The sequence below is a fragment of the Canis lupus genome, chromosome 7 (genome assembly GCF_003254725.2).
Source record: "Canis lupus dingo isolate Sandy chromosome 7, ASM325472v2, whole genome shotgun sequence".
Lineage (NCBI taxonomy): Eukaryota > Metazoa > Chordata > Mammalia > Carnivora > Canidae > Canis > Canis lupus.
The window spans coordinates 40,920,261-40,938,353 of NC_064249.1; the positions used below are offsets into that span (position 1 = coordinate 40,920,261).

The window sequence follows — 18,093 nt, forward strand, 5'->3', positions numbered from 1 at the left end:
TCATTTGATTCCTAGGTTAACAAATGATTGTAGCAGACAAAGGAAAGCTCAACAGTGCTGTAATGAGGAACTTGTCCCGAGGCACAGGAGCGAGAGTCCAAGTACAGAGACAAATACCTAGGTACGAAGTATGCCAGGTGCGTCCACGAGCATCCACCATCTGCAGTGGGAGCGTTGCTCACAAAGCGCTTCTGTTTGCCCTGTGGTGCCATGAGAGCAGGTCACCTTGTCCTGATAACCATGCTTCAAGTTTAATTCTGCCATATACTAAATCTCTAGCACTTTCCTTCTTGTGGCAGCAAGGATTCCAGCATTAAAACATTGGGATTGGGGGATCCCTGGGTGGCGCAGAGGTTTAGCGCCTGCCTTTGGCCCAGGGCGCGATCCTGGAGACCCGGGATCGAATCCCACGTCAGGCTCCCGGTGCATGGAGCCTGCTTCTCCCTCTGCCTGTGTTTCTGCCTCTCTCTCTCTCTCTCTGTGACTATCATAAATAAAATAAAAAAAAATTAAAAAAAAAAAAAAAACATTGGGATTGGGACACCTGGGTGGCTCAGGGCCTGATCCCAGATTCCCGGGATTGAGTCCTGCATTGGGCTTCTTGCATGGAGCCTGCTTCTCCTCACTCTGCCTGTGTCTCTGCCTCTTTGTCTCTCATGGATAAATAAATCTTAAAAAAAAATAATAAAACATTGGGATTTCTTTCCACTCTTGATGTTAATGGTGGCTGTCAATAATGACCATCACAACCGTTTACTGATTGCTTCTGTGTCAGACACTGTGCAGGGTCCCCTGGTGTGTGTGGTGTCATTCTCACTGAGGTAGGTGGTGGTGGTCTCACATAACAGTTGGAACAGGTGAGGTTGACAAGAACTCTCACCCGGGCCCAACAGCTGCCAGTGGGCCATGCGAACCTGCCAATCTGCCAGGCTGTGGCCTCCACTCTGTACTGCTGCTATACTCTGCTGCTGACAGAGCCACGCCATGTCTGATGACCCTTGGAATCATCAGACACTGATTAAGCACCTGCTGTGTGCCTGGCGCTGTGCGATGCTGGAGGTGGCTTGCCCTTCGTCCACTAGTTGTTACAGTCTGGAAAAGGGAAGCCAGCTCACTAATTTCAGTTTGCTGTGGCAAGGGCCGGCCAGGACCACTGTGCAATTTCAAGCAGGGGAGTGACATGATCACCTTTGTGTTTTAGGACCATAATGTTGGCAGCCAGATGGAAGCTGGATTGGAGAAGAGCCAGGAGACGAGTTCTGTCTGAGTAACCCGGGTAAGTAATGATGGAGGGAGGCCTGGATCACGGAGGTGAGAGGATGCACATGAACACCCCGAGGAGGTAGGAGCTACTGAAGACCTAGAGGTCAGAGCAGGATGATTAAAGACAGTCTTGATACTTCTGACCTGCGGAGGATAAGCAGCAGTGATGTCGTTCACCAGGACAGAGAGCGATGGGCAGAAGAGTGGTTTCCCAGGAAGCTGACTCTGGGGTGCCTTGGAGCTGCCTGAAGATACTGAGTGAGAGACCTGGGACTGACGGCTCAGAGACCGCCAGGCAGCAGCGGGGAACCTTGGACGGGGAGGAGGCCTTTCCATATGAAGGTGCATGCAGGAGAGCGCAAGGCCAAGATGAGAGGCTTGGGATCCACCCTGGAGGGCAGCCTGAGGGAGGCTACTAGGTGGGCCAGAGGGCAACCCGAGAGGCTCTCCAGGGGGGAGGGACAGTATCAGACACCACGGAGAGGGCCAGCAGCATGAGAGCCAAGGAAAGGCTCTGTTTTTGTATGAATTTGGTGCCTTTCATCTGAGCAGTGTCTGCGGTGGGGGCAGAGGGCAGCAGAAGCTCACCCGAGGTGGGTTGCAGAATATATTGGAGGTGAGGAGGGAGAGAGGTGGTGTGCACCGGTCTCCAGGGGCTCCGAAGAGGGGCCCATGAGGACCACATGGGAATGAGGGGTCTGAGGAGGCTGCTGGCAAAGCCCTCAACCACGTGGCAGAGGAGGTGGCCGCTATAGTGGGTCCCAAGAGATTGGGGGAATGAGCTTGACCTTGGCCAGCAATGGGGACCCTTGTCTTCTAGGTCCAAGGAGAAGGAGGAAGGGATGGGGCAGACGGGTATGTTTCTGGGCAGCACCCGGATTGTTCATTAAATCTAAGTAGAGGGACGCCTGGGTGGCTCAGTGGTTGAGAGTCTGCCTTTGGCTCAGGTCTTGATCCCAGGTCCTGGGTCCTTGCATGGAGCCTGCTTCTCCCTCTGCCTGGGTCTCTGCCTCTCCCTGTCTCTCATGAATAAGTAAATAGAATCTTTATTTTTTTTTAAGATTATTTACTTATTTATTCATAGAGACAGAGACACAGGCAGAGGGAGAAGCAGGCTCCATGCAGAGAGCCTGACGTGGGACTTGATCCAGGGTCTCCAGGATCACGCCCTAGGCTGCAGGCGGAGCTAAACCGCTGCGCCACCGGAGCTGCCCTAAATAGAATCTTTAAAAAAAAAAATCTGAGCAGAGTAAGAGCCAGAAGTCAGGGGGACAGAAGTTAGGAGCAGCCACGGAGAAGGGAGAATGAGCTGATGGAGTACGCCAGGGGTCCTGAGTGAGATCGGACTTGAGTTTGCGGTGGTGCTGCAAGCTGGCTGTCGGGTCTTTCACCTGGCAGCGCAAATCTAGAAGGGGAGAGCTTCCACGGTTGGGAGGATGAGGTGTGCTGGAGTCCTTGGACTTGCAGCCTTGAGAGGCTGAGCTGTTGAGTGAGGGTCAGAGGACCCTCCTCCCAGTGGCCAGCCTGACCTTGGAGACCTGGAAGGGGGAGCCTGGGCCAGATCTGCAGTGCCCTGGGCAGGCGCAGCAATGAACACATTGCCTTTCTGAGGAGGAGGCTGAGTGCTACTGAGAAGCATGAAGAGTCCTGGCCTCTCCCAGCTGGGGCAGGGCCGCCCTTGTTTGCAGACTTGATTTTTGTCAGAGCGCCTCTTTTATGAGCCTATCAAGGACAATAAATAGACGATTAAATCAAGAACAGAAGTACTGGGGTGCCTGGGTGGCTCAGTCGGTTGGGCATTTGCCTTCAGCTCAGGGCATGATCTCAAGAGTCCTGGGATCAAGTTCCACATGGGGCTCCCTGCTCAGCAGGCAGTCTGCTTCTCCCTCGGCACCCCCTCCTCCACCAGAGTGTGTGCACATGCACTTTCACCCTCCTTCAAATAAATAAGTAATCTTAAAAAAAAAAAAAAAAAAAAAAACCAGGTCCGTCCAAGTGGCTCAGTGGTTTAGCACTGCCTTCGCCCAGGGCGTGATCCTGGAGACCCAGAATCGAGTCCCACGTCAGGCTCCCTGCATGGAGCCTGCTTCTCCCTCTGCCTGTGTCTCTGCCTCTTTCTCTCTGTGTCTCTCATGAATAAATAAATAAAATCTTTAAGAATATGGGCAGCCCGGGGGGCTAAGCGGTTTAACGCCGCCTTCAGCCCAGGGCGTGATCCTGGAGACCTGAGATCGAGTCCCACATCAGGCTCCCTGCATGGAGCCTCCTTCTCCCTCTGCCTGTGCCTCAGCCTCTCTGTGTGTGTGTCTTTCATGAATGAATAGGTAAAATCTTAAAAAAAAAAAAAAACCAACTTTAAAAATAAATAAATAATAAATAAAAAGAATCAGTACTAATGAAAAGCACAACCAATTATTTCTTTCAGCCTCATAGTCACTGATTTGAGCTGATATCATTTGCTTACCTACCTTTCATTCATCTGTTCCAGAAACGGTTATCAAGTACCAACCATTGCCAGACACTGTTGTAAGCCTGCAAAACCTACTTGGGCTTCCCTTGCCATGGGGGCTGATGAGTGCTATGAAGGACAATGAGGAGGTAGGCAGGTAGATGTGGACATGAGACTAGACGGTCTATTTAAAGAAGACCTCTCTGAGGACAGGACATGTGAGCAGAGGCCTGAAAACAGTGAGGAAATCTGTCATGTAAGTATCTGGGGAAGAACATTCCAGAGAAAGCGTGAAGTGCAAAGGCACTGAGGCCAGAGTACACTTGGTATATTCAGGAGCAGCAAGGCCAGTGTCTCAAGTGGAGTGAGCCAAGGGAAAAGTGGTAGGAATGGGATCAGTGAGCAGGGGAGGTGTAAGCAGGAAATACGGAGCCTTTAGAGCAGTAAAGTCTTGGCTTCTATCTGCACAAAATGCCAGGCATTGCAGGGTTTTGAGCAAAGGAGTGGTTTGAACTGACTTAAGGTGTAAAGGATCCCCCCTCCCCCAACCCTTGGGCTGCTGAGAAAGGAGAGAAGGAGGACAGAGAGAACCATGGAGCTCTGGCTCTGTCTATGCAAGAGGTGACAGGAGCCCTGGCAGCGGAGGTGGTAAGTGGCCTAATTTGGGACAGATTACCTTCCCACACAAGCATGATCTTTAGTGTGGTTGATCCCAAGCAAATGTTTATTATTTTCTTTAGTAGCTCTACATCCAACATGGGGCTCAAACTCACGACCCCAAGATCAGGAGTCTCACACTCTTCCAATTGAGATGGCCAGGCATCCCAGAGCAAACGTTTAAAGCAAGGTTGATGTTTCGACCTTTGAATTCTCATCTGAGCTCTGTACACATGGCCCACCCATAAGAGAACGCTCAGGGAGCGCTTGCACCCTCGAAGGTCAGGACCTAGTGTGGTCAGGGGTGGGGATTGGCTGTAGCGTCTGGGCAGTCACATGGAGAGATCTCTTTCTGGCAGTGATAAAATGGGTAAGGGACATTTGGTGGCTTGGTGAGCCAGGCTTCCCCCCAAGGCCCCGGGCTGCCCCTGGCTGCCCCACCTGGCTGCCCCTGCCTTCAGAGCCCCTGCTCGGGTCTCATCCCTCCTCTTTGTCCCCACCACTTGGCTGGGCTGACCTGCAGGCTTGCTTGCTTTCTTTAGTATGTGTGCTTCCTACCCTCACTCAGGGACACCACCAACTCTGTGCTTTCTTTGAAAGGGTATATATGGGGCAGCCTGGGTGGCTCGGCAGTTTAGCACTGCCTTCAGCCCAGGGTGTGATCCTAGAGTCCCAAGATCAAGTACCACATCAGGCTCCCTGCATGGAGCCTGCTTCTCTCTCTGCCTGTGTCTGTGCCCCTCTCTCTCTGTGTCTCTCATGAATAAATAAATAAAATCTTAAAAAAAAAAGGGGAGGGTATATATGTGAGGAATCGGATTTTGAGAGAGGTGGGGGTAAGGGGAGAGGAAGAGAGAAAGGAGGTATTTTTAAAAATTTGGCATGGAAAGACAAACACTTTAGTCATCTTCCAGGCTCAACCAAATTCGATTCTGAAGTGCTTAAGAACAAAGCTTTGCAATCAGCTGTATTCAAGGCAGCACAGGGGCCACTGTCACAAAGCACTGGGCTGAGTCCTGCAACTCCTTTCGGGGCGGGGCCTGCCACCCTGGCCCCTCTGTCATGGCTCGGCTCTGAGCAGCACCCAGAGGCAGCTTCCCCAAAGGAAGGGTCAGTCTCATCATTCCCTTCAACCCTATGGAATCCTGTTTGGTCGCTTCTTTGGAAAGATTCCATGAGAGGGATCCAACCATAACCACAGGAAGAAGGGGGACTGCCCCTGCCCTGGGACCCAGAGAGGGAGCAGAGGCAGATAATCCAGCCTGGCAGCTTGCTCAGGCTGGGGCTGGGGCTCTGGGCTGGGCCAGGAGAGTGAGTAGATCTGGGAAACTTTCCTGGAGGGCGAGCGGGTGGAGCTTCAGGAGGAGCCTTTGGAGAAAGGGCTGAGTGTTCTGGTGGCCTCCTCCCAGGCTAGGACCCACTCCATGCACACCCTCTCACCAAGGCAGGGAGCACCTCCTCTCAGCTTTGGCACCAGTTCCCTGGGCAAACTCAGAGCTCAAAAGAGGGGATTTGGTTCACAGAGGCCACAATACTCAAAAGCAGCAGAGAAAGGCCTGCGAGTGTCCTGGACCCAGGCCGACTCCCTCTCTGGGCCAGTTGCTGCAAGCTCGGAGGGAAGACAGGCCCAGCAAAAGTCCAGATCATTTGGATACCTGAAATCCTGAGGCTGACCACCCCAGAGCTCTGGGGTTTAGGAGGCGGGAGACTACAAAATCCAGGAGACACAGGCTGGCTCCTTTGATCTCCCAGGGACGTGTCCCTGCGGATCCCCAAGTGCCAAACTCCCCCTTGGATGTCTTCCAGGGTCGGTGGAGGAGACACAGGCAAGGAGGTGGGGTTTTGTCAAGGCAGCCTGATGGAAACTCACTGGCAGTAGCCCAGTGCCCTCTGTAATCCTGGCAGGCTGGGGGGCCCTCGTGGGACTGGGGGTAGTGGGCAGAGGGAGGCCGGAGACTGTTGAGTCTCTCTTTCTTTGACAGCTAACATTTTCCAGAGCTAGCGCCCGCAGGAGAAAGGAAATCAGAGCTTCCCACCTCACACATCTTTTTCCCATTTTGTTCGTGCTGCCCAGGGAAAGCCATTAGGGCTAGGTCAGTCTGGGGCCTCCCCCACCGCCCATCTCTCCAGCCGGCTACAAGGAGGGGCAGGGATGGGGGGGTCATTGGGAGGACAAGGCCCTAGCCTGCTAAGGGGCCAGACTCTGAACTCTTGCACCCCCTCTTCATTCCCTGCCCTCTCAGGATGGGAGTTGGGGGCGGGGGCCCGGCATCTGGTTGCTGGGGCCCTCCCTCACTTTGCCCCTGCACCTCTGCTTCTGTCTCCGGGGAGTCTGGCCTGCTGGCCCTAAGAAAGGCTGGCTTGCTTGGCCTGAGTCTGCAGCAAGAAGCGCCTTGGGGTTGGGGACTCTGACCTCCTCCCTGGAGCCAGGCAGGGGGTGGCACATGGCTGGGTACTCTGGTCTGGAAGTGTGATGCACTGGGAACATCGAGGAGCCTAGAAGGGGAGTCCTCCCCAAGCTGACTGACCTCCTCCTTGAGGCCAAGCCATCAGCCTGTCATCCTGCCCCTGCTCCCAGGGACAGTGAGTCCACTGCCCTCTTTCGAGCTCTATCCATTACCGCACCACCCCCCCCCCCCCCCCCCCCCCCCCCCCCCTGTCTTGTCTCTGGGACCTTGCCTGGCTCCCTCCCTCTCACTCCTTCTTCAATCCTGGAGTTGGCTTCTCTGGCCCAGGGCCACTCTCTGCAGTTCAGGTCAGAGAAGGAGCATATCCCCCAGCCAGTCTGCAGCCCTGCTGATTTCTTTCTTCTGCCAGAAAGTCCAGGTCATCTCAATGGGGAGAGGGATTCCCTGGAACCCCAAAGCTCCTCCAATTTCCCACCCTCAGAGAGCAGGAGAGGAGGCATCTGGGAGATGGCCTGAACTCCCCAGAACAAGTCTGGGGCCAGGCTGCAAGCTGCTCATCTTTTCCAGGCCAGGCCACTGTCCCCAGGTACCTGGCAAACCCAGGTGTTCAGCCCACCAAACTTGTCATGGCCCAGGCCTTCCCCGCCCTGCCCTGGGCTGCCAGGGGTTAAGGGACTGGTACAGGGCAAGGGGTGGGAGTGGCAGAGGGGTCTGGCCCTAGTCTCTGACTCATAAAAGCCAAGAGGAGTTTAACTGCAGGTCACAGGGCTGCCTGACTTCTCCATCCAGCAGTGCAGCCAGGAGGGGGTGGGGGTCGTTCAGGAGGGGAAATGGGGGCCACAGCTGGCCAGGCTCAGGCCCAGGCCCATCCAGCTTCAGATGCTGGCAGCTACCATCAACAGTGCCGGCGATATTGGTTCCCCACTTCACCCTTGGAGGTTCCCTCAAAAGCAGGAAGACTCCAGAGTAAGGGGAGTGGGACGTTGGTGCCTGTCAGTGCAGCAGGCTAGAAACATGGGCAGTGGCCTGGATGGGGAAAGAGGTGATGCCCTCTGCCAGACCAGCAGGAAGCACTAGTCTGGGTGCTGCCACAAAAGCACAGTGACCGAGAAGCAAGCATCCCAGGGTCAGAGAGCAAGAAGAGTGTGACGGCTGCCCTCACCTCCGCGCTGCCCCCTGCAGAGGCCAGCAGAGGCCAGCAGAGCCAGGGGCCTCTCTCAGGGGACAGGACTCGGTCTGGACACGTCCTCAGCCAGTGCATCCTCACCTCCTCCCGCTCGCCTTCCTGGCTCAGCGCGCCCAGCCCAGCCCTGAGAACAGCGTTGGCAGCTGGGAACCAGGTAGCAGAGCCAAAAACAACAGAGGAGCTGCTTGGCTGCCTGGGTGCCACTCAGACCCTCGCCTGCTCTGTGATTTCCCCTGGAGAGGGCAGCCCTCCTCCCACCTGAGGCTCTGACCCTGCTCAGTTCAGCAGGGCTAGGGGCTGGCCCTGGAGGTCACCTCCAGGCCCTCCTTTCCAGGACAGCCCCCAGCCCTTTCTTTACATCACTAGGGCTTCTCTGTCCGCACCTTCCCTGGCTTGAACGGACAGGAGTTGCCTGCTTTCCAGATGTCTGACCCAGTCTACCAGCTGGCTGGAAGCCCTGTTCCCTGCTGTAACAGCAATCTGTGGGGAGAATCCGAGCCAGGCCTTACCAGATCTGAAAAGGGCTAGATCCCTGAACCCAGGCAGACAGACAAAACCGGAACATTCCCCTCTGTACTGAGGGTCAGACCAGGAGGCAGGATGCTTGAGTTCACGCTGCGCCACACTGAATGCTGAGGGCTTGGGGGCCAGGGGACACCACTGTCTGGGCCCAGCCACTCCTAGCTCCTTTATTCTACACTCGCCCCCCCACCCCAAAAGTTCTGCCCACGCTGCTGCCCCTCCGCTGAGTGGCAGAGACCCCGTGTCCAGCCTCGCCTGGGTTTAATTTCTACAAGACTCCCAGCCAACACACTCTGTGACGCAGCGGATACAATAACACTGCTCGGGGTGAGGCTCTTCTCCAAGTGCTGACCTTGGCCAGAGAATCTTCTTGGTCCCAGGTTGGGGAGCGGGGAGGGGTTCGCGATTCTCCCACCCTTTCCTTTTTTTTTTTTTTTTAAGATTTTATTTATTTATTCATGAGACACACAGAGAGAGAGAGAGACAGACAGACAGACAGACACAGGCAGAGGGAGAAGCAGGCTCCATGCAGGAAGCCTGACATGGGACTCGATCCTGGGTCTCCAGGATCATACCCTGGGCTGAAGGTGCACTAAACCACTGAGCTACTGGGACTGCCTGTCTCCCACCCTTTCCATCCCCAGCTGGGCTGGTGGTCCCTCCTGCCCCATCCTCAAGAGAGAGTGGAGAGGGCTAGAGACAGCTTCTCCTCCCAAGCCCCTGACTCCTCCGTCACACACACACATCTATACCCACTCACGCTCAGGCTTCTCCACTCAGCCAGAAGTGTGCCCACCCCCCATTCCTTCCACGGCAAAACCAGCCACCTTCCTCTTAGCCACAAGGCCATGGGAACAAAGCCCTAGAATGTTCCTTGCTGAGCTCTCAGGCCTGTTTCCTCCCCACCCCACTCCACCCCCATTCTGCTGATACTCCCCCAGCTTTTCTTACCAACTTTACACCGCTCCCCAGTATCCAAATTCCTGGGGGAGCCCCCAGTAGGGGTCTGACCAACATTCCTAGAAAGGGAGAATGGGTGCTCTCCACCTCCCCCCGCCCCCCCCCAGCAGATCTGCAACAGGTTTGGTCCTAATGAAAAGGCCGGCGACACTCAGGAAATTAAAGCCAGTTGTTTGTGACTGAGTGACAGACAGGGGCTAAGCCCCTCCCTGCTGCCTGGCTCTGGGCCTGGTCCCTGCCCCTGGGCTCCCCCACCTCTTCAGTTAGCCCCCTTTCCCATCCCCCAATCCTCTGTTCCACCCATAGTATCCCCCAGCCCTCTGCATGTTCCGTAAGCCACCCCCACTTGCCGACCAGATGCTCCTGTGGGCTGAGACCCCAGCCCAGCTTCCTGGCACCCTGCTCCAGACCCTTTCCCCACCTCCTCCAGCCAGGGTTGGGGTGCAGAGGCTGGAGCTCAGGCCCAGAGCTGCCAAACCACAAACACTCACATCTGGAAAAAATTCCCCTCCCAGTCTGACTTCCCTTTGTCTTACTTGTGTCTTTCTGGAACTTTTGGCTGCCAGGCCAGTGGGGGGGAGTGAGGAAGTGAAGGGGGGGAGTGGGCGCAGGCCTCCCTGCCCCCACTCCAGGGAGCCCCCCTTCCAGCTGCCCCAGGATCCTGAGCCAGACCACATCCCCCCCTCTGCTCCCGTAGGGCTGGCCTCCTGATGAGTTCTCTTGGTGAGGTTCTGACATCCTGAGTTGCCAGGCTCATGGGGGACAGGGCCTGCACCAGCCTTCTCTTCTGCAGCAGGAAAGATGCCTCCTGAGCCTGGTACTGGACTCTTCCAGCTAGGGGCTCAAGAGGGCTGGAGTGGAGAGGAGGTCGAGAGAGTGACTAGAATGGAAAGGGGGGCAGGAGGGGTGTCAGGTGTCGGGTTCCTGCCAGCTTCCCTCCCCCAAGCCTCTCCTCATCCCTTTGGCTGGGAGCCTGATTCACAGTCAGAACCTAATTCCTCTCTCTTTACCTACAGCAGCAAGAGCCAGCTGGTGGGGGGAGGATGACAGGCGGCTGGCTGCAAGGCTGGGTCTGAAGCACTGCCCCCCCAGGGGCTGCCCCTTCCCTCCACCACCTCTACTTCTGTCTGTCCTTCCTCAAAGAGCTCCCCGACCCCTTGCTTCCAGAAGCCCAGGCCTCCCCCACTGGCTAAGTCCTCCCACACAAACCCTGGACCCTAAAGCCAGGCTGAAGGGTCTCTTCTTCAAACCCGACCCTTGATCGCTCCCCCTGCGGGACCCATGAAGTCCCTTCTATCATAGAACCCCCACACCTCCTGCTCCAAGGCACCCTCGCTGCTTTACTGTTTCTACACATCCATTATTCAGAGATTTCCCTCCTTGCAGCACAGTGGCTCCAGCCCTCTCCGGTCTTTGGAGAAGCCTCCAGCCCCTCTGCTTTGGCTCTGTTTCCTCTGACTCCTCCCCAGCCAAGGCCCCCAACTCTCAGACCGGTCCAGGGCTCTAACGGAAAGGGTTCAGGATCTCAGCAAGCCTGTCCTCTGCTCCACCCACGGCCACGCTGGCAGGGAGGGGCCGGCGCAGGGACCAGATGTGGGGTGTTTCCTGCTTGCCTCCCCTCGCAAGGAGCTGGGAGCACAGTCCCGGAGGGTGGCGGCGGGGGGTGTGCAGCGCCGGCAGCGGGGCCACGTGCGCGCCTTCACCGAGGGCAGCTGGGCCGCAGCATCCCCAGCAGCCTCCCGGAGAGCCGCGGGCCCGTCCGCCCCCACCCATCTGCGCTCTGCGGCTTCGGACCTCCCGGCCGCTCTCTGGGGCTCCCCGCTTGCTTCCGTCAGTTTCTGGCAACCAGCCCTCCCAAAACGGGGCTCGGGGTGGGGAGCTGGGCCCTGCACCCTCCTTTGAGCTCCTGAGCAGCCGCAGGCGGGAGGTGACACCTGAGACCCCGCTCCACCCCTCCCCGGAGCACCCGGTCTCCCTCCAACTGGGGTGGCCACGCGGCGCGCGGGGGCTCCAAGCCTCCATCCCCACCCCCGCCGCCTGCTGCGATCCCCTGGGGGTTGGGGAGCCCGGAGACAGAGAAAGAGCCTTAATTAAGAGCTCGTGTCAAGTGATTGGCTGTGACCTCTGCCCTCCCCAGCCTCGAGCCCGGGGCTCCTGCTTAACCCTTCGATGCCCGTCCAACTCAATAAGATGAAGGAGTCTCCTGAGCCAGTCTCAGAGTCCCCGACCCTGCCGCAGCCCTGAGCCCCTTGGAGGTCCGCGGGAGCTGGTGCGGCACCCCCTCCCACCCCAGGCCGCTCCAGCAGGAGGCGCCATTAGCCTATTCGAGTGTCTGGCGCAACCGCCCCTGGCCTCGCCCGCGGCTCTCTCAGCTCCCTGCGGTCACCCTAGACCCAGGTCAGGCTCGGTGGAGCCCAGCACCGCTCGGCTCGGAGTGGGGATCGCCCGCCGGTGGTGTCACTAGGTGTCTGGCGCCAAGGACTCGATTGCCGCGAGTCAGGAGTCAGGTCCGGGAGGCCCGGGGACCTGGTGAGCCGTGACCCTGGCGACGAGAGACCCGTGGATCTGCACCCCGACCCGGCGCCCCTTCCTCTTGGTGGAGAGCCCAATCCGAGCGCTCGCCCCGAGCCAGCTGCCTTGGCCCCTGGCCAGCCCCCGGACCCGCCGAAGGCGACCAGATCCGGAGCCCGGGCTCAGGGCCCCCCAGGTGGGGTGGGGGGCGGGGCGGGAGGCGGGGCCACCTCTCTCTCTCCCTCTTTCCCTCCCTCTCTCCCTCTCTCCGGCAGGGGCGGGCCGTACGGGGTATAAAAGCTGCCGGCGCGGAGCCCAAGCCAGCTCTGGGGTTGCCCTGGGTGGGACGTGTCCTGTCCTGAGTCTCACCACCAAGCAAAGGCCACCGCAGCAGCCCTTTTGACTAGAAGACTCAGCCTCCGGTGATCCAACCAAAGCATCTAAAGGGACCGCCACCGCACCTCTACCATGCCCAACTTCTCTGGCAACTGGAAGATTATCCGATCAGAAAACTTCGAGGATTTGCTCAAAGTGCTGGGTAAGGAGATGGTGGAGCTTGCAGGAGCGGAGGTGGGTGTGAGAAAGAAAGGACAGTGGGGGTCAAGGCACGGGAGGTTGGGTATCTGCATCCCCAACAAAAGGGGCCATTCTCCTGGGTCAGGGGGGCCTTAGGGCCAGGAGGTTTAGATCCTTTCTCTGGTGGGGTGCCCCAGAGGCCAGCTCCTGTAGTGACCAGCCTGTGAATCAAATGGAAACCAGAACACGAGGTCAGTATTCCTCTGGGGTGGGGCCAGGGAGCTCTCCACAGGTCAGAGGCTGCAAACTCTGCACCCAGGCTGGGAGCTTGGGTCCCTACTCAGCCGAGCCCCTCGGACCTGGTCCAGCCCCTCTGCCCCCACTCTGCTACTAGTAGCCCAGTCCCCGGGGCAGGTTCCTTCTCCCTCTGTGCCGGGCTCCACCTGCCAGGTGACTGGCCACCCCAGCTCCCACGGTTGCCCCTTCCCTCCCACTTCAGCACTTTCCACTCTGTGCCCCCACTCTCCATCTGTGACACAAATATTTTCCTACAGCGGGCAGTTCCAGCGTCCTAAATCATTCTGGATAATTATCACTTTCTTAGATTTCAACAAATGGCTTCGTGTGAAACCCCAACCCCCCATTTCCGAAAATGCCAGTTCTCTTCTCCCTCCCTCCCTGAAGCTGCAGCCCTGCTGGGTGTATTGGTTAAAAGTGGGGGAAGCTAAGTCTACTCTGCCTTTCCCAACTCCTGTGTGCCCGCTGGTGTGTGGGGAGAGGCTCTGGGAAGAGAGGGAGGTTGCTTAAGGACCTCAGCAATTGGGAAGCCCCCCGGGAGCTGAGCAGCCAGAGGGTAAGCATGCCCTGGATCTCTGGGGCTGAACACGGTGACCCCCTCCTTAGGTAGGGGGAGATGGAGGTCACAGCCCATGCAGGGCAGGGTGTAGGAGTAAGTCCAGACCCGGGAAGGGTCTGGAATGCTGTGTTTCCATCATTCCTTGCCATTAATTCTTGCGTCTAAACCACCATACGTCTTCAAACCCTGTCTGTCTTTCCCGCTCTGCCTTTGCTGCAATTAAAAAACAAAAACAAAACAAAACAAAGCAAAAAACCCAAAAAACCAAACGTGTTCCTTTCCCCATCCCTGGATTCTGGCCCCTCTCCAGTGGATGAAGCAGGAGGTGGCTGGGCACACCCGAAGGCCCAGCTGCAGAATAAGAGCCAAAGCCTGGCCCTGTTGTCTGTCTGTCTTTGGCCTGTTTGTCCTCCCTGCGGGGTCTCTCAGAGCCACGTGCCCTCCTCAGGCCCTGCTGGGGCAGATTGAAAACAGATCCATTAGACAAACAGCCCTGGCTGGAGAGGCCTCTCCGCTGGGCCCAAGCCCCTCCAGCCCAGGCTGGCCCCTGCAGGAAGCTTGGCCCCTCCTTGCCCCCTCTGCCCTTGGTCAAGTATCCCTTTTCTGGAGAGGAATGCTCAGGTGTTGGGTGATAACTGTCTCACCCACTGTGCTAGGCAGAGTGTGTGAGCAGGTTCTGCTCCTGTAGCAGGAAGGGTGAATGTTAGATGGTGAGGTGACTTCCAGGTGAGGATGGGATGAGATGTGTCTCCTCTGCCAAGGCCACTGGATCTGGGAATCCTGGTCACTTCTCCCTGGACCCATGAGATCAACAGCCAAGAAGGGGGCTCCCGGGGCTCCAGGGGGAGACCTCTGCTCTCCCGCTCTCTACTTTCTGGAACAAAGTGGGTCTGCTTTAGTGCTAAGGGAAAAGAGGATTTGTTTCTCTAGGAACCAGGTCTGGAGGAGGGCCAGGAAGCCCAGGTTGCCTGATCTACCCCTGCTTGGCCCTCTTGTTCCCACCCATTGCCTCTCTGAAGCTCTCTGCTGGTTCAGTGTGGGGGCACAGGCAGGTGAAGTGGGGTGGTGATGCTCAGACCTGGCCCCGGCCAGCAAGGCCTACCTGGTGGCTTGTTGTCTCACTCTCCTGGCTTCCCCACCCTTCTTAATGACAGGGGAGCCAAAGAGAAGGGGTCCAGTTTGGGGAAGGACACGGTGGATAGGCTCGGGAGACTCTGAGTCCACAGAGAAGGCCTGACCGCCCCCAGGTCAAGGTGATCCTAGAGTAGGGAACACATAGGGGCAGGGGGAGGGCAGGGTCCCCGTCTGTCCCTTGAGGGGAGATGGGCACAGGATCCCACCTAGAGGCCGGGCCAGCAAGGGTCTGATGCAGGCAACTTGGTCTGAGCCTCAGCGCTGGCTTTTTCTTCGGTTTCCTTTTCTCAGTAAAAAATAAGGACAGCAATAAGGACAGGTGTGCCAAGAAAAAAAAAAAAAAAAGGACAGGTGTGCCTAGCGCTGTGTGTGCTGGGTCCCACACATGCCTCCCATTTGCCCAGGGTCACCTGGCCTAAAAGGGAGACTCAGCCAGGTGGATATTGGGGTCCAGTGGATCTACTGTGGAGCCTCTGGCTTCCTTGGGCTAGGCTGCTCTATAAAGGGGGAGAGCTGCCCCAGCTGGTCACTGCTGAGGGTCTCTGCTCCCCACTGCGGAGAGGGACAGGGATTGGGCAAAAGAATACCAGCCTAGCACTAGGAAGGGGAAGTGCCCAAGGCAGAGAGGAAGTGGCCTCTACTTCCAGGACTAGAGTGGTAATGCCTGGCTGGGGAGGGTCTGGCCTGTACTTGGGCAGGGGTGAATCATCACGGAGGGTCGCAAGCAAGGTGGACAGAGGGCCCCAAGGGAGGTGAACAGGGCCAAGGTGAGGATGCCTGCTGGGTGAGGGGAATAGGGAGAGTCTGCCCCTGAGAATGCCGAGAGTGAAGAGCTAGACCTTGGGGTCAGGGCTGCTAGTCAGCGGGGTAGGCCTACAGGGTGCTGCCGCCCTGCCCTGGACTGAACCGTGGGGACGAGTGAGGCATGGGCCCGGGGCATCTCTGAAAGCCAGCCTCCCCCCTCTCTGTGCAGGGGTGAACGTGATGCTGAGGAAAATCGCTGTGGCCGCGGCTTCCAAGCCAGCAGTGGAGATCAAACAAGAGGGAGACACATTTTACATCAAGACCTCCACCACGGTGCGGACCACGGAGGTCAACTTCAAGGTCGGGGAAGAGTTTGAGGAGCAGACTGTGGACGGCAGACCCTGTAAGGTGAGTGCTGGGGCGTTGTGGTGTCCATTACCCAGCCTCCCAATCTCCCAAAGGCCATTTTCCAGTCTTCTCCAGGATTCGTGGCTCTGCTCCCAGGGGATGAAGTCCCTCTGGCTGCATCGTCCTCGCTGCGAGCCCCACTCACTTGGCCTCTGTCTTGCAGAGCCTGGTGAAGTGGGAGAGCGAGAACAAAATGGTCTGCGAGCAGAGGCTTTTGAAGGGAGACGGCCCCAAGACCTCCTGGACCAGGGAGCTGACCAACGACGGGGAGCTGGTCCTGGTAAGACCTGCCTCCTGCCAGCCCAGCGCCAGCCCAGCGCCAGCCCAGCACCAGCCTCGGTGGGGGGCGGTTCTGAGACACTCTAGGGCATAGGAGGTGCAAGACAAGCTGTACTGGGCACCCCCCAGCTCCTGGGGGGTGGGGGGCTGCTGGGGCAAGACTGTCCCTGTCCCTCACGGTGCTACTCTGTGACTGTGATGTGGTCCTCTGTGTGGAAAAAAGCATGCGCCCCGAGAGGCCCAGAAGTTCCCTGGGTGACCCTCCCGGCTCGGGGAGGAGGCTGGAGCACAAACCGTCGGGGCTCCATTGCCATCCTCCCTCCCAGGACACCAGGGCATCTGGGGACCAGCTCCCACCTGTTGGTCCTGATTCTAGAAGTAGGTTTGGTCTCCCAAGCCGCAGGAGCATGGGCCTTCCAGGTTCACAATGACTTCTGGCTTCTGTCCCTCTAGACCATGACAGCTGATGATATCGTGTGCACCAGGGTCTACGTCCGAGAGTGAGCAGCTGGCTGTGGGTCCAGGAGCTGCCAGAGCCGGCCCCCAGCCCCCCCAGCCGCCCCCCTCAACTTGCCCTGTCTCACTGCTCCCCCTCCCCCCTCCCCCACCCCCCGCTGCCCCTCCCCTTTCCTCCTAGGCTAGCTCTCCCCTCCCCCTGCTCACTTCTGGGGATGCTGGGATGCCTCCAGCAGGGTTCTGCTTTTTAGGGCCCCTACTCACACCCTCCCCCAACAAAGAGGGATGGATGGCAAGAGCCCACATCACCCGTTCCAGAATCACTCCCCCTCCCTAGCCAGCAGTCCCAAACCTGCCCAAAGCACAGCCTCTCTTTCTGCACAGTGACCTGAGGGCCCCAGTGGGAAAGATGATCCTCTGGCTTCCACCCCTTGTCCCTGTAGCCTACACAGTGTAGAATATTTATTGGTTAATTTTATTAAAATGTTTTAAAAAAATACAACCTGTCTCTGGTTCATTGGGAAGGGGACAGATAAAGTCACGAGTGCCACTTTGCTTCTGAAGTGTGGTGTGAGAAACAAGTGTGTCAGCAGCAGGGGGAGTGGGGCCACAATGAGGGGGGGCCTTCCCTCATCCCCCGGCTCCTCCTGCAGCCTCCTGCACCGCCCTGGCTTCCAGGCTTGCCCTGGACCTCTCAGCAGGGACACTGGGTACTGAGGAGCCGACTCCCACCTTCTCCCACACTCTCCACTGATTGTTCCTTCAGTCCTCCACCTCCCATCTGTGGGAGACCCCAGGTCTGGCCTTGGCCTCCCACGCGGTTCCAGATGAGCTCACCAACGCCCACAGGCTGGCCTCGCTCCCACCCAGGTCTCCTGATGAGACCGTCGTCCTGCCTGCCCTCTGGTTCTGAGCTATCAGCCTTGAGACCTACACAGCCCTCCTGCCGGCTCCCACCCACCTTCCCATGCCTCCTCATTTGGGTCAAGGCTCCACTGCACGGTGCTTTCCAAGTTCTATCACCATCTCCCCATCAAGTGCCTGCCCTCCTTCCGCAGGCCGAGGCCCTCGACTGGACCATCTCATGGCTCACCTAGTTTCACGCAGCAAGCAGTACCTTCTAGCTGGCCTGCCTGGCCTGCTTTTCCATCATCATGGCTTCATGGGGTGAAGTGAGCACAAGTGTTAGAAAAAGGGAGGTTCTGGGATGCCTGGGTGGCTCAGCGGTTGAGCACCTTTGGCCCAGGGTGTGATCCTGGGGTCCCAGGATCAATTCTTGCATAGGGCTCCCTGCATGGAGCCTGCTTCTCTCTCTGCCTATGTCTCTGCCTCTCTCTCTCTGTTTCTCATGAATAAATAAATATGTTTTAAAAACAAAAAAAGAAGAGAGGTTCTGTCCTACTTCTACCACTTGCTCCATCCATGATCTCTGAGCCTTCGTTCTGTAACCTAAAGGCTTGTGCTGGGAAACTTCAGTTGGGGGCCAGCCAAATCCAGGCAGTCGCCAAGTGCTTCTCCTGCCCCTATCCTGCTCATTCAACTCTGTCAAATAGAATGTTTCCCTACATCATGGAAAGTTGACTTCAGATGCTGCAAGCTTGGGACCTCTGAGTGGCTTAGTGGTTGGGTGTCTGCCTTCAGCTCAGGACATGATCCTGGAGTCCTGGGATTGAATCCCGCATGGAGGTCCCTGCATGGAGCCTGCTTCTCCCTCGCCTGTGTCCCTGCCTCTCTCTCATGAATA

At 57.5% G+C, this 18,093-nt stretch overlaps 1 protein-coding gene and 1 long non-coding RNA gene across 2 annotated transcripts; one reads left to right on the forward strand and one right to left on the reverse strand.

Moving 5' to 3' along the window:
• The first annotated feature begins 11,842 nt into the window (after positions 1-11,842).
• On the forward strand, positions 11,843-16,851 carry CRABP2 (cellular retinoic acid binding protein 2). Its single transcript, XM_025430809.3, has 5 exons — positions 11,843-11,974; positions 12,232-12,494; positions 15,436-15,614; positions 15,778-15,894; positions 16,347-16,851. The coding sequence occupies exons 2-5, from the start codon at positions 12,425-12,427 to the stop codon at positions 16,395-16,397; spliced, it is 417 nt and encodes a 138-aa protein (XP_025286594.1). The 5' UTR covers positions 11,843-11,974; positions 12,232-12,424; the 3' UTR covers positions 16,398-16,851.
• On the reverse strand, positions 12,983-15,782 carry LOC118355250 (uncharacterized). The gene is made up of 4 exons (XR_004817328.2): positions 15,646-15,782; positions 14,669-14,743; positions 13,973-14,202; positions 12,983-13,779 (listed from the first exon to the last, which is right to left on the reverse strand). It is a non-coding gene; the product is annotated as an uncharacterized LOC118355250 (long non-coding RNA).
• Positions 16,852-18,093: the final 1,242 nt, after the last annotated feature.

Excerpts from the sequence above, each read along its gene's own strand:
- CRABP2 (XM_025430809.3), top strand. The coding sequence starts at position 12,425 with ATGCCCAACTTCTCTGGCAACTGGAAGATTATCCGATCAGAAAACTTC. Across the intron at positions 12,495-15,435 it reads GGATTTGCTCAAAGTGCTGG|GGGTGAACGTGATGCTGAGG; the intron begins GTAAGGAGATGG and ends CTCTCTGTGCAG. Across the intron at positions 15,895-16,346 it reads ACGACGGGGAGCTGGTCCTG|ACCATGACAGCTGATGATAT; the intron begins GTAAGACCTGCC and ends CTGTCCCTCTAG.